Genomic DNA, 27345 nt, shown 5'->3' with positions numbered 1-27345 from the left:
TGGGGCCAATGTACCTGAGGGATCGTCTCACCCCCTACCAACCCCAGAGATCCCTCCGTTCTGAGGACCAAGATCTATTGGAAGTCCCCAGTGTCAAGACCTTGCGTCTAACGGCAACCAGACACAGAGCCTTCACAGCAGTGGCGCCATCAGTCTGGAATGCTCTGCCACCTGAAGTTCGTGCCCTGCGGGACTTACCAGCTTTCCGCAGGGCATGTAAGACATACCTGTTCCGACAGGCTTTTAATGTTTGATACTGTTGTTTTTAAATTGTTTTAAATTGCTTTTAAACTTTGTTAGATTTTAGCTATTCTTGTAAGCCGCTCCGAGCCCCAGGGGAGTGGCGGCATATAAGTTTAAATAATAAATAAATAAATAAATAAATACTATGTCATGTGTAGAGGTAGTTGATGACTTTCATATCCATGGGCAAAGAACCTAGTCCCAATATTAAATGACATATTCAAAACTCTACATGCTACTACACTTTAGACAGTGTCATTAAATTCTAGACTAAAATCCAGAGTGGACACCATTGACATGGGAGCTGCCATTCAAGTCAGATGGTATGAGTGCTCACAGATTAAAAGTCCTGTGTTAGGTAGCAGGAGTAAGAAACCAGCTCTCCTCCAGATATGCTAAATTCCAACTCCCATCCATCCATGGTCAGTAATGGGTAATTGTAATGGTGATCTGGAGGGCCACAGATTTCTCCATGTGGGTTTTTTTGTGGTGCCCTGCTCAGATCCTTTTAACTGCACAGCCTCAAAGGGTTCCAGGGACATTCAACTGTTGTGACTCAAGAGGGCCATGTAACAGGTGAATAGATGTCTATATGGGAATGTTTCTAGGATTTACACTCTGTCTCTACTTGAAATGAAGCATAACTGCTGGGATGAAACTCAGATGCCTATGAACTGCTACTCACGCTTCTTTGGGGCCTCCTTGGCTAAGATCAAAAACTTGTCGTGGGTTGAGGTACCACATAAATGACTGGATCATTTTTGCACCCTAAAAGTATACAGAAAGAAAAGAATCAAGAAAACAGGGGAAAAACTACACTAGGATTGAGGTGAAAAGATGCTCAGTTCAGCACACAATCTGCAACCAAAAGGAAATCTGCACGGAAATTAAACCTACCTGATTTCCACCACTCTTGGGGTTCACAAACACTAGCAGTGGTTTCATGAGGGGGGCTGGGACAGGCTTGATAACAAAGGGCTTCCATCGCCCTTCCTGTAAAGTGAACCCAGAAGATTACAAACACCATCAGGACAAATGATTTTTTACTATAGTTTAGGGAGGGCTTTTTTGGGGGACTTCTGGTGTTAGCCATTAAATCTCACATCATACTATAAAAACAAGTTGCTCAGAATGGAATTAATGTGTAAAATGTAATGCACAAAATTTGCTCTGATTTTTATGCTGCAGCAAAAAAATCCCCATAGCCTAAACTCCAGCTGTTTTTATTCTATTTTATATATTTTCACACTCTAGTATCAAGATGCCATTAACTAGGGCTTCTCACCTGTAAAGAATACACTGGTATATCTAAACTGAATAGCTATTTTTGGAGAAAGCAAAATACAAAATTTTACTTCACAGTCTTTTGGACACTGTAGTCTCTCTAGCAAGCAGCAGCAGATAGTAGTTTACTTGAAAAAAGTACAGAAATTAACACACGATAAATTAAGATGTGATATTCATGGAATGTACTGATGTAATTCTAATACAGTATTAAGAAGGAACCAAAGGAGTTCTTGAACTAGGCTCCTATCAGCATTATTCTGGAATTCCATGACTGCATTTAGACAATGATACCATGAGTTAATTAAAATAAAGTTAAAATAATTTAAAATAAAATACCCACACAACAAATAATATGTATACAAATAAAAGTTAGTGTACACACAGTAGCAAATAACAATGTAAATATTAAATATAAAATAAAGATATGTTGTATACAAAGTACAAACACAAATGCCAACTAACAAGAATTACATATTAACGTACATCAACACGATGGACACTCATAAAACTAAATGTATTTTGGCTTTCCTCAGTAGTTGTACCTTAATATTGGCAAAGGTGTCAGTAGGTGAGACAGTAGTATTATTTATGTATTTATTTATTTCAAGCATTTATATCCCGTCCTTCTCACCTCTGAAGAGGGACTCATGACAGCTTACAATAGGCATGAAGATGTAAAATGGCTGTGGATGCTGGGATGACCAGGGTGGAGATGGTAATGCAAAGCATCAGTGTAAACCGGCTCTATCAGAACAGACAGTTGTCCTGCCAACTCCTGAATGTCTCAAGGACCAATGGAACAGTTTCTCTAGTGAAATAAACTATTTGTTGTCACCCTACTGATACAAGTCACTTTTGGGACAATGGGCTTTTACAATAGTATAGGATGATCTAACTTTGGCCCTCCAGGTGTTTGGGGCTTCAATTCCCACAATTCCTAACAGCCGGTAAGCCAGCTGGGATTTCTGGGAGTTGAAGTCCAAAAAACCTAGAGGGTCAACGTTTGCCCATGCCTGATCTATATTACAGAATTAATGCAGTTTAACACCACTTTAACTACCTGGCTCAATGTTACGGAATCATGGGGTGTGTACTTTTTAAAGATCTGTAGCCTCCTCTAAAGTATGTTGATGCCTCACCAAACTACAAATCCCAGAATTCCAAAGCACTGACCCATGGCAGTTCATGTTGTGTTAAACTGCATTTTAGCTACAATGAAGATGAACCCAGAGTCATCAGAAGGATTCTGGCCTGAGTTAGAAAAGGTATCATACCTGTGGCTGAACTATAGGGCATAAGCTTTCTATGCTCTAAAGGTCAAAGTTTACCAGACTACCAGCAAGACTGGTCGACTTTTGAGAAAAGACAAATATATTGGAAAGTAACTCCAGAGCAGGTTGCCAGTGACAATAAACTCAAGCTAAATTTGTTTTGCCTTTTGTCAGCAGACTATACTTTTGTTAGCAAACCACACCTCCCCCTTCAGCACCCAGGAAAGAATCTCTCCTAAAATTAAACAAGCATTAGGTTCTTGTGAGTTTTTTCGGACTATGGAGCCATGTTCTAGAGGCATTTCTCCTGACGTTTCGCCTGCATCTATGGCAAGCATCCTCAGAGGTAATGAGGTCTCTGGTAGTGAGGACCTCACTACCTCTGAGCATGCTTGCCATAGATGCAGGCGAAACGTCAGGAGAAATGCCTCTAGAACATGGCTCTATAGCCCGAAAAAACCCACAAGAACCTAGTGATTCTAGCCATGAAAGCCTTCGACTAAACAAGCATTGTTTCCCTTTCAGTCATTATGTCCTTGTCTATATCCTTGTAGGATCCTGTGACTTTATTTCATTTTCTGGAGCTGGGCAAACTCTCTCTTTCTTTTAAAAATAAAATTTCTCCCCAGAAAAAGTCTTTCTACAGAGGAGCAGTTGAGATTCCAGTTCTGTGTCACTGTGTTCTGTGAGCTAGAGAAATGCTGGCTATTTTTGAAGCTAAGCTTGCAAAACGTTTTAGATTACAGTTCACAGAATGCTCCAGTCAGCACTACCACTGTGGAGAGCCACATTTTCTTAAGCCAATATATCCAAGTTCAGTTTTGAGAGAGGCACTTAAAATAATAATAAAAAAACAACCTTTCACAAATTCTTTCTATATCCTTCTTTAGGCCAAGGTTTTGCTTTGTACCCAAGACCCTTCTAAAATAATAATAATAATAATAATAATAATAATAATAATAATAATCTTTATTTATACCCCGCCACCATCTCCCCAAGGGGACTCGGAGCGGCTTACATGAGGCCAAGCCCAACAACACATCAGTAAAAGCAACAAGCAATACGCAAATAAAACAATACAATTAATATAACTCAACATATAGACAATAGCAAGCAAGGGTTTAAATCTCAGCCCCCCTTCAACCCTGACCAAAATCTCTGACCTCAGGCCCCTTTTTGCTGGACTTTCGCTTGAATGATGTCCTCTTTTTCTTCTTACTTGACTTTAGTGGGTTCTGGGGAGGAGTGGAGGAAAAAAGAGATATCAGGATTTATTGATTGATTCATTTATTCATTGGTTTCCTATCTTTTTCCTGGCAGAAAACTTAAGTAGACTTACAACAAACAAAAGCAAAGTATGTTTAATACCTTCTAATTGAAAAGCTTAAAAAAGAAACAAATAATGCCATTAAAAGCACATAGCTAAAGCAATGTAAAACACATTCAAAGCATATTTAAAAATTAAGAACACATTCAAGAAAGCATTGTTATAAATGAAAGTCTGCCCAAATACAAAGCCATTTGCCTGCGGAGTGGGGCCTGATGAAACCTTCTGTGGGAGGGAGTACTCCAGACTGGGAGCAGCTACTGAGCCCTCCCCTGCCTTAGGCTTTATATGTGGTCTTTTGAAGGCCTTTAAAGGTCATAACCTACACTTTGAATTCTGCCCAGAAATATACTGATAACCAATGAAGTGTTTCAACAAGGGAGCCAAATGTTCCATGCAACCACTCAAGCCAGAACCTTTCTTGTAGCATTTTGGACCTTCGGAAGTTTCCAAGCAGTTTGTTACAGTAATCCTAACACAATATAGTCTGGGTTAAATGAAAGTAAATTTGGTTTGAAAGGAAAGACACCTGAGGAAGCAATGTACCTGGGGATGCCGGACCCTCAGAATCCAGGTGGGAGGGATGACCACAGCAGCATGTGCCCCAAGTGAGCAGGGCTCCTCGATGTGCTGCAGCATGAAGCATGAAACTTTACTGTGATACTGAAAGGCAGAGAAAAGAACAGAACCAGTCATTTTTTTCAGCCTAGTCAATATTGGGTTTCATCACTGGACTGCAGAAATCTCCTGTGTTACCAAGTTTCCAGACCTCAATGGATAGCTAAGCTAAGACAGAGATAGAACCAGGCTGAAGGATTCCTTTCCCCACATTCCTATGCATGTTTTCCCAAAAAGGGTTTTGTCTTCTTCACTCTTCATGCCAGCTACTGTCTCCTCCCCCTTTGATGATGTAGTAATAGAATTCTGTGAGGGAACTTCCTCTTTAAGTGTTATTGCCCTGGGTTGACCATGCAGTCTCCTCCTTTGTCTCTTTTTCCTATTCTTCCTTCCTATAAGGAAACATTTTTTCCTCTCTCTAGACAAAATGTAGTTGCATGGATCTTTTTATCTTTTGCCTCCTTTAGAAGATGAGATTTAGTAAGCTACTGAATTCCAAGACCTTTTCTATCAAGAATGTATTTCCTTTACTTCAATAAATATTTTTGAACCTAAAGTTCTGACTCCAATCCTGATCCATCCTAAGATATAGAAGTCTATGCCTGTTCGCCACACATAAGTTTCTGCTGGTTATGAAGTTTACTTCTGGTACTCTGCTCTATTTGTGGTGCCAACACCCCAACTGAGGGTTATTTTGAGTCTAACAGCTTAGATTCCTCAATGGTCAAGGACAAACACAGTGCTTTTGAAGCCTGTTTCAAGTACAGGACTAAGTCTACAGATGCAGCAGAATCAGAGTTTGGATTGTTTTTAAAAGTACAAGGATGCTGTGGGGAGTTTCTTGAAGGTTATATTCCATAAAGTACCTTTTCCAAGCTCTGAGGAAAACAAGGCAGGAACCAGGTGGTAAATTTTCAAAACATTGGAGTTGACAATGCCACTTGGATGGTCAAAGATCCCATGTGATTCATCCGTATGATATATAACATAATGTTGTTGTGTGTGGAACTACAGCACATATATCCTCTAAACATCCTTTGGACTTGCCATTTAGCTGCTGCAGTTACCCAAAGCCATCCCTTGTTGGATATAGAAGGGGATCTAACTAGATCTCTCCAGCCAGAAATAGAATGATTATTTTGAGGTCTGCTGGAAGTCTCTGAAGGGCTCAGTAGGCCAGTGGTTCTCAATCTGTGAGTCCGTAGGTGTTTTGGCCTACAATTCCCAGAAATCCCAGCCAGTTTACCAGCTGTTAGGATTTCTGGAATTTGAAGGCCAAAACATCTGATGACTCACAGGTTGAGAACCACTGCAATAGACAATGAAATCGTACTGTCGAAGGCTTTCATGGCTGGAATCACTAGGTTCTTGTAGGTTTTTTCAGGCTATAGGGCCATGTTCTAGAGGCATTTCTCCTGACGTTTCGCCTGCATCTATGGCAAGGATCCTCAGAGGTATCTGTGGAATGACTGGAGTGGGGCAAAGAGCTCTCTGCTGAAGCTAGGTGTGAATGTTTCAGCTGACCACCTTCATTAGCATTTGAAGGCTTGGCTGAGCCTGGGAAAATGTTCTGTTGAGAGGTGTTAAGATGTGCCTGGTTGTTTCCTCTCTGCTGTTTTGCTGTAGTAATTTTAGAGTTTTTTAATACTGGTAGCCAGATTTTGTTCATTTTCATGGTCTCCTCCTTTCTGTTGAAATTGTCCACATGCTTGTGGATTTCAATGGCTTCTCTGTGTAGTCTGACATGGTGGTTGTTGGAGTGGTCCAGCATTTCTGTGTTCTCAAATAATATGCTGTGTCCAGGCTGGTTCATCAGGTGCTCTGCTATGGCTGACTTCTCTGGTTGAAGTAGTCTGCAGTGCCTTTCATGTTCCTTGATTCGTGTTTGGGCGCTGCGTTTGGTGGTCCCTATGTAGACATGTCCACAGCTGCATGGTACACGGTAGACTCCTGCAGAGGTGAGAGGATCCCTCTTGTCCTTTGCTGAACGTAGCATTTGTTGGATTTTCTTGGTGGGTTTGTAGATTGTTTGTATGTTATGTCTGAGGATGCTTGCCATAGATGCAGGCGAAACGTCAGGAGAAATGCCTCTAGAACAGGCATGGGGAACCTTCGGCTCTCCAGGTGTGGTGGACTTCAACTCCCACAATTCCTTGAGGCCAAGGTAAGCCTTTGGGGTGAATGCCGAGCCTCAAGGAATTGTGGGAGTTGAAGTCCACCACACCTGGAGAGCCGAAGGTTCCTGACCCCTGCTCTAGAACATGGCCCTATAGCCCGAAAAAACCTACAAGAACCTGACAATGAAATCATTTTGCACCTCATTATGAGGACATAACAAGTCACATCTCCATCCCTACCCACAGCTTGAACAGCTACCAGGATTGATAACTGTGAATAGCAGAAGACTATACCAATCTCTGTAACCTCTATAACAATAAAAAAGGCACATAGACATAATGCCTGTTTATGCCAGTAACAGGATGCCAAACTCTGTGGCATAGAGAGGCATAGAGAGGTGTGCAGACAGAAGGGAAGGAGAGAGAAAACTATGTTTTTAATACTAACTTTTAATACTAACTTTAATACTAGCCAATACTAAAAATGTGTCTTTAAAAAAAAAAGCAGGATGGAGAAAGCAGGCTAGACTAGGTAGAAAAATATTTCCCTGTGCCACATTAGCTTTCTACACAGAGAAGTATTAAACACCTTTCATTATATCTACAATGGATAATGAACCTGAGCACATTTCTAACCGTAAACCTCAATGTTGACTATCCTCACTCCACTGTTTATGAAGATTAATGAGACATGGTAATAGAAGGCACTTCTGCACACACAGAAATCATGATGCAAATGCTAGTAATGAAGAGCAGCAGTAGCAGAGGCTTCAGTGAGTATACTTCTCTATACTTTGTGGAAAGGAAGCAAAGGTACATGACAAAAGAAAGGAAGGCAACATAGCAAACAGGTACATGCTGCACTCACTGCTTGCTTACACCAGGAACAGCTGATGGCTACAATCTCCTTGCTGTGGAAGGCAAATTTCTGCTGGAAACCCTGCAAGAAAAGAAAAGAGGGAAAGAAAGTTCATAAGGGAAGGTATGTAATACTTGTTTGATTTTTCATTTTGTTTTGTTTTTACTGCAGTGAGAAGCAAATGATCCATGAAGGCTGCAACCCTGTCTTCAAAGGCACAGGTTTGTTGACCATAAGAACTGATTGAAAATCCCCTTCCAGTGTCTTATCCCCTTGATTTTAGAGAGGATAGCTGTGATCTTAATTCTGGGTTTCTAGCTTCCATTGAAGATTTCTCAGTAGTCCTATGTATGTGATCAGAGTTCAGTGTCTTGTATTTGGGGGGGGGGGGGTGAGGCTGAGCAGGAGGTGTTTTGTGGGTATCGTGATGGACTATGACAGATTATGAGTAATGTGCATGGAACTGGGAAATAGTAAGGCGTTCCCAGCAAAAGGCAAATATGTGCCTTGAAATGGGGCAGGGGAAGAAGACTTGGAGCATAATCCAACATTGGACTTCCCACAACAGCAAAGCAAAATTCAGCAAAAATATTTGGAGCAGGGAGTAAGCATTTCCTTCCCTTCAGAGCTATCCCTCTGATGCTTCTGATAAACCTGAATGCTTCTGATAAACCTTCCTCAATGGAAGGATGCTTGATTTATCCATGGGTCATATCAAAATCCACACTTTACCACCGAAAACCTGTCTGTGACTTATACAAAATACATCTTATGCAAGACTATTAGTAATGATGAGCTCTAATGAGGAAGATCTTAAGATGCACGGACACAGCATATTATTTGAGAACACAGAAATGCTGGACCACTCTAACAACTACCATGTCAGACTACACAAAGAAGCCACTGAAACCCACAAGCATGTGGACGATTTCAACAGAAAGAAGAAAACCATGAAAATGAACAAAATCTGGATACCAGTATTAAAAAACTCTAAAATCAGGACAGTAAATAAAGAGCAACACTCAAAAAGCAGGGGAATTCCAGCCAAAAATCAATCGGGGCCAACTAATATCTTCCAACAAAGGATCCCCCCTTGAAGCTGCAAGGCTATTCAATGCTAATCAAGGTGGCCAATTGCAACATTCACACTTGCCTCAAACAGACAAGAGTTCTTTCTTCCACCCTGGACATTCCACAGATATATAAACTCCACTTGCCTAGTTTCCAACAGACCTCACAACTTCTAAGGATGCCTGCCATAAATGTGGGTGAAATGTCAGGAGGGAATGCTTTTGGAACAGGGCCATACAGCCTGGAAAACTCACAGCAACACAGCATTATTGCATCTGCAAGCTAAGTATGAACATCTGGACAAACACATAGATTTTCCTCTCACCTTTCCACATTGTCGGCATTTTCCTTCCTGGCGTCTCCGATGCACCCAATGATGCCGTACAATAGTAGGCTACAAAGAAATAAGGGGAAAGGTTCATGAAGAGTTTGAGCAAGTGAAACTGAAAAAATGCATAACAAGTCTCTTAAGCACATATCCTGCCTGTTGGTGTGATGATCCCACTGCAAATCCCTATATTCCAAGGGATTATGGTTGTTCCTTTTGATTCTTGCTCATGGGTCCAACATTTAAGGATTGCTAACAAGTGGAATGACTACATACTATTAGGTGGATAAATGTTTATCTCAGTCACCATATAAAAACCCCTGCCAATTTCATACAATTGGATGATAATCTGGAAAGAAAGCTTTGGCGGAATTATTCTGGGGATATAAAACTGCCTCCCAGGAAGGTTCGTTGATCCAATGCTAACCCTTAGAAAATAACACTGCTCTTTGTGACTGAGACTAATAAGAAAGAGAAAAATGTGATTACATTCTATTTTGATTTGTTCCCACCATTCGGCTCATTAAGCCCCTTTGACTAACTTTGTCTTCTTCTTAGAAAAAAAAGTGAAAACCTTTTTATGTCAGCTGACATATGGTGGGAGGAACAGTTGGCATTTCATGCTAACTTGACATTTCTCTCCTCTGTGGTGTTTGTTTGTAAGTCTTTATGGCTGCATTTAAAAGAATCGTAATTCTTTTTACTGCTAATTGTTTTATTAACTGTTTATTACCCCAAGGGCCTTTTCATATCAATAATGCAATTGCACATAAATGCACCATAAATACAGTTGTGAAAGTACGGTATTAAACATAGGCCAAAATTTAATGTGCTCCTTGTATCTGCCAGGGCAAAAGTGGAGGTCACAAATGATGCAAGATGGGGAGCAGACTCAGGAGTTTATTTTCTTGTTGTCCAACATTCTTCCCTGCCTTGCTTATCTTGTTAACCTAGGTATTCATCCAATCTACTCTAATGGTAATCCAGGTTCTACAATTACTGTATATCAAGAGTCATGGAAATAAGAATCAGATCCTACCATTACTTGTTTTAACTTGTGTAATGTATTGTATTGTTTGTTGTTTATATATTTTTTAATTTGTTTATACAGGTATTGAATGTTTGCCTCTATTATGTTGGAAACCGTCCTGAGTCCCCTAGGGGAGATAGGGCGGGTTACAAATAAAGTATTATTATTACTACTACTACTACTACTACTAAAATCAAAACCATGAAAAAATGTATTGTATTTGAGAGCCCAGGATCATACCCTTGCCATGCCCTCTCATTGGAAGGCTAGGATGGTGAATTGATTGCTAATGACTATACGTTTTCTCCATTGGTTTTTTCCTTTTGAAATCTGGCAAGTAAAATATAAAGAATGGCAAGGCATGAGATAATACTGTGCATTTGAGAGCAGTAGTGGCATGTATGTCAAAAGCTATTTGATTTATTTAAGAGAAGAGACTCTACATCTGTATCCAAGGTGGGTGTGAAGGCTACACCAAGTAGCTTACATTTCCTCTGCAACAGAGCCCTGAGCGACCAAGCATGGAGACTGCCTGGTGGTGAAACAATATGAATTCCCATTACCTCCACCCTCAACTCTTCAAGACCATGGAGTGTTCTTACTCTAGGTCTCATCCTTCAAGCCAGAATATAGACCTGCTCCTCTCTATTTTGTGTGTGTGTGTGTGTGTGTGTGTGTGTGCGCGCACGCGTGAGGAGCAAGTTGCTTCTGGTGTGAGAAAACTGGCCATCCACAAGGACGTTGTTCAGGGGACGCCTGGATGTTTTGATGTTTTACCATACTTGTGGGAGGCTTCTTTCATGTTCCTGCATATCTCCTCACTAATGAAAAAGACACTAAACATGCACTATGGTCTTAGGAAAGACAGCAAAGTTGCTGCCCATGTTGTTAAACTGAATTTTGTCTTATTTATAAGATTTCATTGACATGCTACCCATATTGTTAATGATATCCTGTACATAATACAATACCTAAATATTCCAGAATGAATGCTTAATGTTCTTAGTAATGACTATCTATTTCCCTAATTTTCTGTTCAGGAAAGTCTAATCGTTTACAACATTTTATTTTGGCAAATGCAAACTATTTATTATTTATTTATTTAGTATATTTCTATACCGCCCCTCTCAGCCTTCCGGCAACTTGAGGCGGTTTACAAGGCAAGAACTCAATGCCACTTAGGACACAGATTACAATAGACAATATAAAAACATCAGCAACAATAAAATCAAACATTATAATGAAACATACTTCAATCGATAATCAATGTCCAGTTCCGTCATATAGTTATTCTGTTATTATATCCATTACTCCTAGCTAGGTGTTATCTCATTATTTCCTTTGAAAAAGAAATTCTACACATTATTAAAACATACAAACAATTCATGTCTAACACTTATTCATTGGTATAAAAATATTGCTTTCTTCCTTCTCTATGTGCAGATTCTCAAAAGAATGTTTAGAGCCACAATAGTCTACTATTACCCACAATTTTGTAACTCAGGTTTATCCTGGTGTACATTATGAGACTGGGATACAGAAATAGGTTTAGGATTAGTATTTCTTACCCACTGTGTAATGTAAATTATTCTGCATAGATAATTTCCTGATTGTACAAACCCATAAACAGCCCATACAACTCTCACCTCTCGGACATTCCTTGATCCAGATTCCCTGAAGGAAGGCTTGCATCGAAAATTTATCTACAGATTTAACATAAAGTGAGTGAATATATTTTGAGAAAAAATGAAACATTTTTATCCCCACAGGAACATGTTATTCAGACAAGGGAGTCCCTCTTCTTTTTCCTTCTATCAGTTGAGACCTTAGAATATGGATAAACATGATTGCCCAATATAGCGTTTGCCAACTGATCCATATAGCTCAGTGATTTCTACTCAAACTCAGTGATGGAAATCCCACAAAGATGTCTCTCAGGCCACTCATTTAATGTGGCACAAATAGAGTTACCAGATATTGAACACAGAGACTTCTGACTTCAAAGATATGAATTTTAACTTTTGTAAGTACAAATACAGCTTGCATTTAGAGTCAACAAACAAAGTAAGAAAACAGAGTTCTTGGGAATTTCTCCCACTAGGCATATAAATGTTCTTCCAATATGAATCCAAGCAGAAATGTTCCATCTCTTTATTAAATCTGATTTCTTTCCATATAGCAATGCAATATTACCCATATTCACTCACTTTCTCTAGCTGTTCTATACAAGGCGTATGGACTACAATCTTGCAGGCTGCACACTTGCGTTTGGAGAAAGGTTTTTGCTGCAAGTTCAGAAAATGAAAAGATGACATTATAAGTTGTTCCTGGAAACCATGCAAGCTTCACTTCTTAATACAATGACTCTGAGGAAAAAATAAAATATAAACCATAAGATACAAGCCTGGAAAACTGGGTAAAAGTCAATTCCTTCCCATGTCCCCATCTATGTGAGAGCCAAAAACGCAATTATTGTAAATATGTGGAGCAGATATTCTTTCCCAACTCTGTGTCATAACAAGCAAATGCAATCAGGGATATTTGGGTTGCTGAATAAGTATGGGTTTTCAACATAGAATTCAGTGACATGGGTCCTTCGAAATGTTTCTTTCTGTCTCACTTCCCCACTTCCCTGGGGTCTGGCTCCAGGATCCCCATCCACCACTCCTGTGGATGACAAAATCCATGAATGCTCAAATTCCATTATATACATAGGTGTAGTGAAATAGTGTCCCTTATATAAAATGGCAAAACTACTTTTGGGATTTAAGTTGTGCATGGTTGAACTCATGGATACAAAAGTTCAACTGTATTTAAATTAGGCTCCGATTTTTTTTAAAAAAAACCCCTAAATTTAATTGCTAGCCCAAACTGAGACAATTAGATGTGTACAACTGTTTTCTTACCATGGCACAAATTATTTAGCGGGCATATTCTAATTGAGTCGAGTAAATGGATACTTAAGAATGGAAGATAAACAACAGGAAGAGAGAGAATTCTGTCCCTCGGAAGGGAAATTCACTCCTGGAAGTCTTATCATGGGGAAAAAGGTGTCTCCACTGAAGCTTTATCACCAATCCTTGTTTCCACAAGCAGCCAATTTTTTTTTCAAAATCCAATTATCACATGGACAGAAAATGAGGTGAAGTCTTCTGAACAGGAGCACAGACAACAAAACAAACACCACAAGTGTGTTAACCCTTCCCTATGCTTGTATGTATGCATCTGAGATCATCTGGGGAGGTCTGAGATCATCTGGGGAGGCCCTGCTATCGACCCCACCACTGTCACAAGTGAGGCTGGTGGGGACGAGGAGCAGGGCTTTCTCAGTGGTGGCCCCTCACCTGTCGAACTCACTTCTGGGGGAAATCAGGGCATCATCATCCCTCCTCGCCTTTAGGAGAAGGGTGAAGACTTGGTTATGGGACCAGGCCTTTGGGCACTCCGGCAACTAAATCAGACAACCAGGCGAGTAAGACCAGCAGGATTGATGAAGTGGAACGTAAAACTAGATCTATGAGTAGCGAACGCTGACCATGTAAGAGGAGAAATTGGGTTTGTATTTGGTTTTATTGATTTTATTGATTTTATGGTTATAATGTATATTTGTTGTTAACTGTGTATTGATGTAATTCTGTGTTTGATTGTCTTTATGATGCAGGCATCAAATTGTGCCTTGAGTCCCCTTTGGGGTGAGAAGGGCGGGGTAAAAGAACCCCAAATAAATAAATATGGTGTGTGTGTATGTATGTATGTATTTATTTACTTCGCTCGTATACCACTTTTTTCACCCTAGGAGGCCTCAAAGCAATTCCCAACAAATTGCAAAATTCAATGCCTCACATATGGAAATGTAACGTAAAACATGATATATATGGCTGGAGTTACACTTGAAAATGTACCTGTTCCAACTTACATACAAATTCAACTTAAGAACAAACCTTCAGAACCTATCTTGTTCATAACTTGGGGACTGCCTATATATGGGCATCTGCAGACTAACATTTGACTATTTTCATCAAGAACAAACCTGCATGTTTATCTGGTTTATCCACAAGATAAACATACAAGTCAAATTGTATTTCTTTATTTTCAAGTTTTCTTATTTCCTTTGTGACTCTTGAAGGCTATCAAAAGCACTACAGGTGAAGAGTCGAGTCCTATGGTGGCTTTATGATGTGCAATTTTAAACTTAGAGCTGTGATTACATATTTTACCAGTTTGCACAAGGAATTCTCTAACGTTGCTGGTATAATTCTGTGGAATTAGACTCTGCCAGGTCTCAAGAAGACTTTTGCCACAGGGTGATTTTCTTAAGAAGAAGAAAAAAAAAATCCTAAATTCTTGAATACAGCAGGCTTTTGGTATTCGCTAAGGTTACGTTCCAGGACCTCCGTCAATACCAAAATCTAAGGATGCGCAAGTCCCATTACACATAATGGTATAGTAAAATGATAGCCATTAAATAGTATGGCAAATAGAATGATTTGAGTTTTGGATTTTTTGAGGGGAGATAAATATTTTCAATCCCTGCGTGGTTGACTCCACAACTACAGAACCTCTGGATACAGAGGGCTAGAATGAACTGCTCCAGTTACAAAGTTGCAAATATCAGAGAACTGGTAATCTAGCCTAGGTTCATAAGCTTCTACTGGTGACAGTTTTTCACAATAGATTTTTGTTAGCCAGAGCTTGAGTTTGGTATCTGTGCCCCTAAATCATATTTTTAGGCATGCCGTTACTTTATATAGCTGTTACCTCTGATGGTTGTCAAGCTAGCATTACCTCTCAAAGGACTTGGCAACACTCTTTCCGGTCATTCCTACTGATAATTGGGAATAGCAGGGATTGAGCCAGATTGGGTTTTGTTATTTTGTTTTGCATTAAGTGTGTGTTTTCCCACTGAGCTATGGCCCAGTTTTGTTTCATGCCTTTTGCGGAAAACACTGAATTTTTCTGGTTCTCCCTAAGCAATTAATTATGTTTTTAAAAAAAAAAAGAGAGAGAGAGAAAGGACAGGTTGCTTATCTCTAGCTATGGACCCTTGAGTGGCCCTTGTGAAATCACACATATGGGTTGTTCTGTTCCTGTGTAAAGCTGGTCAGAAACCTCTAGAGCTACGTGAATTCATTTTTCCAGTGTCATAAGTGGGTGTTCTCACACTTTCCTTCAGCTCCTACACGCCACAGCCCACAAAAGGAAGCAACAACAGACAAAGAGCAAAGACAGTGGATGGATTGCGAGCTCACAGATGATCACTGGAATAACCAGTTGCAACTAAGCAACATCGTCTTCTCTCTCATCACATAAAGGCGTGACTAATAAACTGGCCCATGTGGAAGTAGAATAGTTGTCAATGGCAAAGAAAGTACTGCACCCCAAAATCGCCTCCTTTCGCTCTTTACCCCGGGGTGCACACCAAAGGCAGCTGCTACCGTCATAAGCAAATGTGAGCCCCCACTTCCCCTTCTAAGCCTGTCCTGACATTCGTTTCCCTCTCTTGCTCTCTGTCCCACAGCAGCAATGGCTGCCTTTGCTGCGCACATGGGACAGGGAGTGAGGCATAACTGTATTAATTATAATTACAACTTAGCAAGGAATAAATCCACTCTTTTGTGATCAACTTATTTGTTGATGTTTTTGAGCAGTTATATAGGTGCAGACTCACTAAATAGTGTAGGGGGGTTATCCGATGGTTCAAGCACTGGAGAGTGTTGTCCCAGGCTATACTGCTGTTTTGTTTTTTCATTTTTTTTTCATGTCAGCAGCAACTTGAGAAACTGCAAGTCGCTTCTGGTATGAGAGAATTGGCTGTTTGCAAGGACGCTGCCAAGAGGACGCCCGGATGTTTTACCATCTTGTGCGAGGCTTCTCTCATGTCCCTGCATGTGAAGCTGGAGCTGACAGATGGGAGCTCATCCCACTCTCCGGATTCGAACCACTGACCTTTCAATCAGATGTCCTGCTGGCACAAGGATTTTTAACCCACCGTGCCACTGGGGGCTTCATATTGTTGGTGTCAAGAGAAGAATGAGTTCACTGCAGAATGTCACAGGACAGATATTTTTCAAAATAACTAAGAAAAATTATTTTAGTCATTCCTGAGAATTGGGAAAGAGTTGCTTTTTCAGAATTGTGACCATAGTAGTAATTGATTAAATTTGAGGTCTTAAGATGATAGTGCTAACAAATTGTTTTCTAAAGTAGTTTGTCAAGCTTTCAATTTCTAATTGATGACTTATGGGGAGGATAACTTTAGATGATTTCCGTTTTGCCCCCACCAGATGTCAGTATATCCTCACAGACTGAATCAATCTCACCATAGTTAGCCTTTTACCGAAACTTACCAGCATTTTTGCTACACAGTTTTGCTCCCCCACATAGCAGAAGTCCCCAGAGACATTGGTTTCAAACCAGATGTGCTCCCCATAAATTGCACCTTCCTGAAAGAAAAATACAAAGATAATGTTCATGTTCTGCAATATATTATGGGAGAAGCAGTTTAGGATCTGGCCAGTTTTCTGCCTAAAGATATCAACCCCAAGAGAAAGACCATCACAGCTCTCCAGCTTGGCCCACAGGACAAAACAGGAAGACAGAACTTTGGTCACACCAAAATTATTACCTCATGGCAAGACTTCATTGTCACACTAATGTGAACACAACTTTGCTTCATCATGATACAAGTGTTTCCTGTTTTATCACCCACTAACTACCAACAGCAACATGAAGAAGATTCACAATACAATGGTCCGAACAGCCTATGAACTAGGGCAGACATGGGCAAACTTCGGCCCTCCAGGTGTTTTGGATTACAACTCCCACAAATCCTAACAGTTGGTAGGCTGTTAGGAATTGTGGGAGTTGTAATCCAAAATGCCTGGAGGTCCGAAGTTTGCCCCTACCTGAGCTAGGGCAAGTTTGTTTCTTTCAAATGAAGGGATTTGGGTGAAAAAATGAACATCACGAATCAATGGAATTGGCAAATATGAAAACACATAATGTTACCTGTGAAAGGTAAGAATTTACTCCAAGTGCTGTACTCATTCATGGTACAACCCCCCCCCCTCATTTTTAAGACAGCTGTTTTATAGGAGATAGCTGGGTCAGTCTTTTTCAACATCAGAAGGAACAGAAGGGTCCTTTGAGGCTCACCGATATCTTTTAGCATAAACTTTCATGGACTCCAGTACAAGAACACTTGCACCTCATGAAATGGACTAGAGTTTGTGAAAGCTTCTGCTGAAAGATATTGGTGAGCCTCAAAAGTGCTGCTACGGTTCCCCTCTCTCTCTGATCCCTGTGTTTTGTTTCATTTTCAGGACATGACTCAAAAGATGCTTATTTTAGTAGTAAAAACAGTAAAAACTGTCAAGTTCAGAAATAAATTCCATCCATATGTGGGGTATAAATTCAATATGTTGGTGATGATTCTGGGCTAGGAATTCTAAAACCATTTTGAGGACATGTGAAAACATCTTTCTTTTATACAGTAAGTGAGAATGATAATAATAATGTTTTACTTATATCCCACCCCCCTCTCCCGTCTCCTTGTTCAGATTCTAAATAGTCCTTGAAGAATTCAAAATAATGTGTGTTGTTTTGATAGATTAATTTGAATGTTTTATATTCACGCTTTATGTTCGTTGATTATATTTTATTTAAATTATAGTTGCTATGCTTAAGTCGCTCTTTATGTGGTGTTATTTTGGGCCATTGCATTTATATTTACTGTTACTGAGGCATTTAATGTTTGCCTTTTTGTTTGTTGGAATCAGCCCCGAGTCCCCCAAGGGGAGATAGGGTAGAATATAAATAACGTTTTATATCATATTATTATATATAAAATATTTTGGGCCTTTGTATGATTAAGAAAAGCATATTTCAAGCATCTTGATGTACGTCATAATTTTCTTCTGTGGACCCAATCTAGAAGGGTAGCTCTTTGTGGACAAGATCTATACTGGTAGGCCAAGAATGGAGAAAAAACACCAATCTCCCTTAATTTGATTTGTCAGATCTAGGAAGAGACTGAACTTACACTCCAGTCCACAGTATTGCGAATTTCCCGTTCTGAATCACTTCTCAGGGCTAGTGTTGGGGCTGGTTGGGCTACCATGTGCTGGAGACCAGACTTGGCAATAGCTTTTCTGAAAGACAGGGAAAAGAGCAGCTATAAACACATTTTGTTGAAATTAATTACTAAAGATACACAACATTCACAGCTCCACTTGAATGAGAAGCTACAAAGGAGACAAGGAGGGGGAAAATAACTCCATGAATTAGCATCAATGTCAGGAAACAGCCTTGAATTAGACAGATATTTCTACAAAACAATACTTACCCAGCTCAGCACTAGCAAATGTCTCAGTTTCTATTTATACCAGTGGCTGTGAGAGAATCAATCTCTATTTATACCAATGTGTGGCAAGTCATCTATAGTGAGCAGCTAGCCACACAGACAAGACAATTTATATCATGTAGCTGATAAGATACAGGATAAACTAAAAACAAAAGTAACTCCTTGGTGGCAGCTGGCATGAAGAATAGATCTCCATCTTTCACTTTTGATAGAAAAACTAAAATGAATAGCACATAGCTTTCAAGTTGCTTCTTGAGCCAAATGTTCTAATGCTAGCATGATATAGAATTGGAACTTTTTGCAATGGCATTTCAAAATCAAAGGGTACATGCCCAAAATGACACGGGGTGTTTACAGATCCATCCTTGTCTTCCTGTATTTTTTCCTTCCCACAAGTCAGACAAGAGAACAAAAAATTCATTTTTAAATTGGATGTATTTTTATCTCAACCTTCCTTCAACTAGCTCAAGGCGTTTAATGTAATTTCATGGCTTTTACTCTCAGTTGAGGTTGACCATGTGTGACTGACCTAAATTGCTCCAGTGACCTTTGCAGCTAAGCAGGGATATGAACCAGGATTGTTTAACATACTACGACTCCCTTGCAGTAAATCAACATTACACTCATGAAAGCATATAGAAATGATTGCTGTATTAAATCTATAATTGGAACTACTGAAAGAGAGAGAAAAAGTAAGATAAAGAGAATGTTAAATGTTTGTTCACATAGACATATATAAAGACAGGTAGGGGAGTGTGTTGCTATAAGCATGTTAAGAGATGTGAAAACTATTCAAATCTGTTATGAAGACATGGGAATAATGGTGGGAGGCCATCTTCAAGTACTATATCACTAGCTTTAGCTCAGAAATGCTGTTTGATTAAAAAAAGGAACAGTACACACAAAAAAGAGAAGTCAGGATGCTATGTAACAGGATGTTGGGATGAGGTAGGCTTAGAAACCTTGGTTGGCTATGCTTGTTGGGTGACCTTGGACAGCTCAGCCTAATGTCTTCACATTTGATACCCTTTGAAGGAAGAAGTAGACAAACTTTTTGCAATACACTGCCTATTTCTGGTCTTCCACAATTAATGAAAATGAATATGCATCACTGTTGATGTCTGGGCTATGCTGGCCTTTCTCCACCTCAAATCATCTTGATTCCATTAAGCCATTCATATGGCAATAGGGCACAGTAAGCTTCAACAAAGTCTTCCTGGTGGGCAAGAACTATTCTCAGGATTTGTGTGCAGTCAATAATCTACCAAATAGTTCCAAGGGACACTTCCCCACCTCCTGGCAACCTTCTGTACCCTGCATGGGTGAAGCAAAGCACCTGACTTGAGAGTTTCAGTGGAGTACCACTGTGGGATGAGGTACCTGCAGTGGCCCTGAAGCCCATACATTGCTTTGCTGTGTGCAGACTCTGTAGCTAGTAGGTGGGAGGACCTTTGGTACAAGTAATGGGCCCTGGATCAGCAGGATGCTGTGGAGGAGGTTTGGTACCTAAAGGAAGATCCACTTACAGCTCTTTCCCTTCCTGTTCCGCTGTCAGACCACTTCCTTCAGAGCCTGAGGAAGCCGCTTCCTCACTCCAGTCGCTCTCCACCTGTCCCTCCTTCGAGGACTCCGAGCTGCAGCTTTCAGTACAAGGCACCCTCCTCCTTTCCTCCTCCTCTTTATATACCTGGATGAGGCTGGCTAGCAGCAGGGAAGGCCCTATGAGATGAGTATCTATGGCACGCACTCGGCCACCACGTTTCTTCTGGACAGAAAACCTAGGGCTCAAGCGAGGGGTAGTGGTGCTGGATCTCCTACGGGAATTCAACTGAGGCCTATGACGGGAGCCCAAGCAAGACAGCCCTTGCATCTGGATACTGGATTCACGCCGGCGCTGTACCAGTACGGTGGAGGGCTGACCCACCACAGAGCGCCGCCTTGCTTTGCTGGCAGGCAGACTCAGCACACTTGTGCGCCGGGACCCCAACAAGACAGCCTTCTTCCTGAAGTGCCTTTTGAAAAAGGATTCCATAGCGAATGGGAAGGCTGTTGACAAAGAAACCAAGTGTTTTACATGGGGAGCTCACAATACCCTATCTAATATCCATTTTTGTGCCCCCCCCCCCCACCATTTTAGTCCAGTGAAGTACTTTTTAAAGGAAGAAATAAACCAGTTACTTTGAATTTTGTGAGGAGAAAAGCCTCCTCTACAGGGTCTAAAAGGGCAAAAATGCCCCCCTAGACTCTAGAGGAGTTGCATTGTTTTGCAGTGTGGAATGTTAAGGGAATACTTTCCCAAAGCCTCCTATTGTCAATCTAAACCCTACTGCAATGGTCAATGGACAAAACCAGTCTTTGGTTTGGTAGTTCTACATTGCTACACTGAACCCACTTTTTAAAATCTCATCTGTCTCCTTGAAACTTGAGAAAGAAGTACAAGAAAACTAGCAATCAGAAAATCTCACACATCCTGCCAGAGAACAGGTGTTCCATTTTACAAGTACAAAATAGGGCAACCAAGACTCATGACAACTATGGGACATTTATGTTCTTTAGAGTCATTTCTGCATGAAACAATGAATTATCTCACAGATCCACTTTTAGCTTTTACATACAGCAATTCAGATGTCCAGACTCCCAAGTACTGGGCAGCCCAATTGTTTATCATACTATGTTAACTAATAAAAAGTACTGACATGTAGCCCATTTAAGATCATTAAAGGAACCACTGCTGGACTATACCAAAGTCCTATCTAATTCAATATGCTGTTCAGACAGCGGCCAATCTGTTGCTGACAGGGATTTCACCAAGAGGACATGAGTCCAACTGCACACACCATACTCTCAAGTAATTAATATCATTCCTATAGGTTGCTCCTGGAACCTGCTGTCTGCCCCAAAATAGTTTCCTAACCTTTTTCAAACCACAGAAAATAGCCAAGTAGAAGCAGTACACATCGAATATTGAATACTCTTGAACTGGCAAACTTTTTTCAGATGTGAGAACCAGCAAGATTTTTCCCCCTGGACAGAAGAACTCTGAGATAAACCTAAGAGCCAGAATTTTCGTAAAACAAGTCAGAAACAGCAGGGTAAAATTCAGCATAAACAGCCACAATGGAGTATGATAACACCTTTCCAAAAATTACACAGAATTGGACTCTAAGATACATTAGGGATATTTATGGGAGAAAAAAGTCCCCAATCAGTTGTAACCCCCAAAAACAACTCTTCGGGGATTACAATGGGGATGGGGAGGGAGTCTCTTGAATAATATAAAATTCAGAAGGGTTACTGTAGATGTAGATCATAATACACTTAACTGTGCCATCAACCAGTCTCAATGAGTTTTCAGGAATATGTACTAATAGGATAATAACATGGCACAAAAATTGTACCAGCCCCACCATGCTGGAGAAAAGAAAAATGCAACTCAACTGTACTGCTTTGTGGGAGGAGGCAAAGCAACATACTCTAATGAGAAATTTCAATGAGAAATATTCATGGCACATACAAATACCCTTTTTTATTCACATGACAAGATTAGAGCCTCATCCGCTTCATTAGTAAATGTTTTGCAAAAATCAGTTTTATGTTCATGTCACACTCCCACAAAGTAGTACCACACTAACCAGGTTGACCTACTACTACCACCAAACATCAAAGTGGCCAAAGAAACCAGCTTGTTAACAATGAAGAGTGAGGGCCGGGAAATGACCTTGGAGGGCCATATCCAGCCCCTGGGCCTTAGTTTGAGGACCCCTGCTTTATATCGTGGAAAAAATGATATAAAGAGTGCTGGCTCCTGTTACTCAATTATGAATTTCGATTACAAGTTTCTTCAATAGTAAGGCCTGGAGTTTTGGCCCACTAGATAATCAGGGTTGTGGTAAGCTTCATGTTTGTTTAACAACAGGCGGCTGAAGCTTCAGCATAACAACGAAGCTAGCCAGACCACACAAGGCAGGTTCCTTCCTCCCAGGCAACTAAGCAGGAAATATTACAGCTTCAGTCAAGTTCCACAAATTCCAGCATCTTTTGTCTTATTCTATAGAAGGGTAAACATAGCTTGCTTTAACTGAGAGATTTCATGCAATTCACAGGCATATAAACAATGAAAACCCCAACACACTATCTGTAGATTGAGGCTGTCATTTTGGATGTCAGAGCACCATGAATTCAATGGCTCTTCCTGCCTTGAAAGGACAAGTGGTGGTCTTCAGAGCACTCCCCAGAGAGCCAGCCACTTGGGCAGAAACCTAGTGATATCATTCCACTTTAAGTGCCATGTCTGAGCATACAATTCCTTGCACACTGGAAATCCCAAGAATCCACATGACAGAGCCCTGGTAGCCCTGGTTGTGCAGAGTGAACTGGGCCCATTTCTGAGTTTTACCAGTCCAAGTTCTGAGTTTTACCAGGTTCGCAGCTTGGGGGTGATCCTGGACTCATAGCTGAGCCTGGAACCCCAGGTTTCAGCGGTGGCCGGGAGAGCTTTTGCACAACTAAAACTTGTGCACCAGTTGCGCCCGTACCTTGGGAAGTCTGATCTGGCCACAGTGGTCCACGCTCTTGTTACATCCCGAATAGACTACTGCAACGCACTCTACGTGGGGTTACCCTTAAAGACTGTTCGGAAACTTCAACTGGTCCAGTGAGCGGCAGCCAGATTGCTCACCGGAGCGACATACAGGGAGCACACCACCCCCCTGCTGTGTCAGCTCCACTGGCTGCCGGTTCAGTTCCGAGCACAATTCAAGGTGCTGGTTTTGACCTACAAAACCCTGTACAGTTCCGGTCCAGTGTACCTGTCCTAACGTATCTCCCTCTACATCCCACCCCGGAATTTGTGATCATCTGGGGGGGGGGCTGCTCTCGACCCCACCGCTATCACAAGTGAGGCTGGTGGGGACGAGGAGAAGGGCCTTCTCAGTGGTGGCCCCTCGCCTGTGGAACTCACTCCCGGGGGAAATTAGGGCATCAACATCCCTCCTCGCCTTCAGGAGGAAGGTAAAGACGTGGTTGTGGGACCAGGCCTTTGGGCAATCTGACAACTAGACAAGGACAACCAGACGAATAGGACTGACAGGACTTGGAATTGGAATTTGAACTATGAGATAGCGAACGCTGACTGTCAATGAGGAGAAATTGGTTTGTATTGGTTTTATGGTTGTAATGTAAGAATTGTTGTTAATTGTTAATTGATGTTATTTTGTTTTATTGCTGTTATGTGATGCGGGCATCGAATTGTGCCTTGTTTTTTGTAAGCCGCCCTGAGTCCCCTTCGGGGTGAGAAGGGTGGGGCAGAAGTAACCGAAATAAAATAAAGAAATGGCATGTAGAGGGGCCTCTGCGCTTCCCTTTCTGTAGGTTGTCCCTGCATACGAAGGGCTGCAAATCAAGGTTTCAAAGGAGAATTACACTCATAATGTAAAAGTAATGAAATGCAAGAAATTAATTTCCAACAAGAACTATACAGCTGTATTACGTTGCAAGTGTATTCTTGATTGATAATTGTGTCAATCCCTTTTGGTGCAACTGTTTAGAAGTTATTCATACTGGATTAAAGTTATTTATACTACAGTTATTCATACCCCTATGAGAGTGCCCCATGTTGCTGCATCACACTCTCTTTTGGGTGTTGGGGAACACTGAGGGGAGCAGAAGTAGAATGCTTTTTGCAATTCAGGCATGCAGTTCATAGCATTAATTCTCTTCTAAAAGCAATATAGTTTGAGTTTCCTTTATCTGAAATGTGTGGGAGAAGTATTGGATTTCAAATTTGAGTATTTCCATGTATATACACAATGGAATGAAGCATGAAATCAATTTATGTTTCATATACATTTATACACATAGCCTGAATATTACTATTATATTTTAAAATAATTTTGGTGTATAATGTTGGTGTATATTGAAAACTCAAGGTAGTGCTAAGGTGTATAAAGAGCGGCAAAATAATAATCCAAAGAGAGCTATGCTGCTGTTGCTTTGGACTGTCCAACGCATCAACTGGATAGCCCCTAACTTAAGTATCCTGCCAGTTAGTAAGCAATTGAGTAGAAAGGTTCCAATCAGTGAAGTTGTTTCTGTGCTATTTTGTGAACAGTGGTACAACATGGCTATTCCTATCCGTGGATATTCTTTCTGTGCTTCAGAAGAGACACAATGCCTATTAAACAAAACGAGGCTAGAAGCAGCTTTTCTTGGCTTGTAGCTTAAAGGAGGCTGTGGGGCAGCACTGTTCCTTCCCCTATAAAATGCAACAGTACACTAGAAAAATTACAGAGAGGGCAGGACATGAAGTCTGCCAAATGGGGTTTTTCCTATGACACCAACTCCCATCCCAAGAATCAGGAAACTGCTGAAAGAACAGGAGTTATTTATAACCTCCACTGTTGACACAGGGACCCCGTGGGCTCTATTCACTATCGCTTTGCCATCAGGATGCTAAAGGGGCTGGACACAGTCTTGGGAAGCTTGGCCAGGACTTTTGCTCATCTAAGCTCACAGGCCAAGGCTTCCTTTTGGCTCATGTTTCCATACAGTCTTCTTACTCCTACACCCTCCTGACATCCTAAGATGTATTTTCTCACACACCTCCTCTTACTCCGCAAAATATCTTCTTTCCAGCTTTACCAGGTCGTCACCTCTCTAGCTTCTTCTATTTGTCCTAGCCAGTTTCTGAATCCTCCTGTTCACTGGCATGTAGTGAGGCCAAGCCTGCACACTGCCATACCTGGCAAATACTTATTTGGCCAAAAATACTGTGTGGAAATCAATCAATCAATCTTTATCTATATCCCACCCCATCTCCCCATGGGGTGGCTTACAACAACCATGGTTCTGTGGCAATCATTCAATGCCACAGAAATAAACAATAAATTAAACAATATAGGTAAATAATATAAACATTTAATCATAAATTATAATAAAACACTCATCGTTGAGCCTGGATCCCCAGGTTTCAGCGGTGACCAGGGGAGCATTTGCACAGCTTCGGCTCGTGCGCCAGCTGCGCCCGTATCTTGGGAAGTCTGACTTGGCCACGGTGGTACATGCTTTGGTCACATCCTGCCTCGACTACTGCAACGCTCTCTACGTGGGGCTGCCCTTGAAGACGGCCCGGAAGCTCCAGCTAGTCCAGCGCGCGGCAGCCATGTTGTTAACCGGAGCGGGACGCAGGGAGCACACAACGCCCTTGCTGTCCCAGCTCCACTGGCTGCCGATTTGCTACCGGGCCCAATTTAAGGTGCTGGTGTTATCCTACAAAGCCCTAAACGGTTCCGGCCCAAAATACCTTGCGAACCGCATCTCGGCCTACGAGCCCACGAGGACCTTGAGATCATCTGGGGAGGCCCTTCTCTCGGTCCCGCCTGCCTCACAGGCACGCCTGGCGGGGACGAGAGAGCGGGCCTTCTCGGTGGTGGCCCCCCGGCTATGGAACTCCCTCCCTGCTGAAATCAGACAGGCGCCTTCCCTCATGGCCTTCCGCAAGGGCCTGAAAACCTGGCTCTTCGAAAAGGCCTTCAACTAAGTGCTATGTTTTTTGGAATGACCACCGGAATGGACTATGACTATGAGATTGATTATGACCCCAAACTAGACGAAGCGGATTTTTAGATGTTGTGTTATGGTCTTGATTTATTGTAAACTGTTGTCTTTTCTATGTTCTGTACACCGCCACGAGTCGCCCTCGGGCTGAGAGTGGCGGTTAACAAGTGCAAATAATAAATAAATAATAATAAATAAATAAAACATATTTCAAAATAACACTTTTAAAAATAATGTTAAAAGCCATATCCATAGTTTAAAAGCAATATCCAGAGTTAAAAACCATATCCATAGACCCTTTCTTATTTGATAAAGTCAGATCTTCAAACATTCGGTGTAAATGCCTTGCTAGGACCACTAGGGTCTCCAGTCCATGACATTTAGATACCAGCTCAGGGAAGCTCTTTATGACTTCAAAAGAGTGATGAATTTATGTGCATATGAGCCACCCGGCGGCTTTAGAACAAGAAGTCACAGGGACTCTCCCTAGGCCAGTTCTCCTATCACTTTTCCACGTGCATGACATATGAGTCATAAACCACATGCACCCACCTGGCACACGAACATGCAGCCACTGACATGGGAATGGTCCTTGAGATAGTGAAGCCTCCTGAATCATCTTAGCCTTGAGGCTCTCTGGTCTTATTTGTGAGGAACACTCAAGTGCTTGACTGAGCAGAAGCTGATGTTCTCTCCCTGCTTTCATCTATCTCTTTGCTAAAAACAATATGACTGTTGAACTGCGCCCCCCCCCCCCCAAATGTGAACCTCACAGATAGATATCATGACAGTAGCCTCTACAGTTTGAGTGCTGGCCTTCAGAGGCAGGCTTACGTGTACATAACCCTGCAAGAGGAATGAGCCAAAATGGTTGTCTGCTAGCCGCATCAGCACTGTCCTATTTTCAGACTCCATGAACTGGCTAGCATAAAGAATAGGTGCACCTGCTCCTACTCAGCGCTGCTATTAAAGAAAACAACCTTAGTAATAAAACTGATATTTTAATAGTGGCGAGCTGACTGCTTTGGATGAAGGAGTCCTTCTATAGTTAAACAAAATTTGCCCAGTCACACTAATGGGGCGTCTTTCTTCTGTGCAAAGAGAAATAAAAGGGAGTTGGATTTCTATTCTGGTGTGCTTTTCATTTGGCTAAGCACGCCAAGCAAAAGAACCACACATGATTTTTGACATCAACACTATTGTTGGGAAGTCAAAGAAATAATACTATATATAACATGCACAGATCTCTCAGAATGGATTTTCAAGGAATTTGAGCCC

At 41.2% G+C, this 27345-nt stretch overlaps 1 protein-coding gene across 8 annotated transcripts in view; it reads right to left on the bottom strand.

The window, feature by feature from the left end:
* The window catches only part of DGKZ (diacylglycerol kinase zeta), a 198283-nt gene that overhangs the window by 42421 nt on the left and 128517 nt on the right, over positions 1-27345 (bottom strand). For 6 of the 8 annotated variants that reach the window (XM_060763885.2, XM_067462746.1, XM_060763903.2 and 3 more), the window contains 10 exons: positions 18193-18301; positions 16499-16594; positions 12359-12436; positions 11798-11854; positions 9119-9187; positions 7732-7803; positions 4675-4791; positions 3965-4036; positions 1141-1236; positions 929-1011 (listed from right to left, as the gene is read on the bottom strand). In XM_060763885.2, coding sequence (XP_060619868.1) covers positions 929-1011; positions 1141-1236; positions 3965-4036; positions 4675-4791; positions 7732-7803; positions 9119-9187; positions 11798-11854; positions 12359-12436; positions 16499-16594; positions 18193-18301 — 849 coding nt within the window. Of the gene's footprint in view, positions 1-928; positions 1012-1140; positions 1237-3964; positions 4037-4674; positions 4792-7731; positions 7804-9118; positions 9188-11797; positions 11855-12358; positions 12437-16498; positions 16595-18192; positions 18302-20039; positions 20560-27345 lie in introns of those variants that run through there. The other 2 variants (XM_060763859.2, XM_060763868.2) reach the window with 1 other exon arrangement.

Source organism: Anolis sagrei, chromosome 1 (genome assembly GCF_037176765.1).
Source record: "Anolis sagrei isolate rAnoSag1 chromosome 1, rAnoSag1.mat, whole genome shotgun sequence".
In the NCBI taxonomy this organism is placed as follows: Eukaryota; Metazoa; Chordata; class Lepidosauria; order Squamata; family Dactyloidae; genus Anolis; species Anolis sagrei.
The sequence above is the reverse complement of the archived record's forward strand: the minus strand, read 5'-3'. Positions and strand labels throughout refer to the sequence as shown.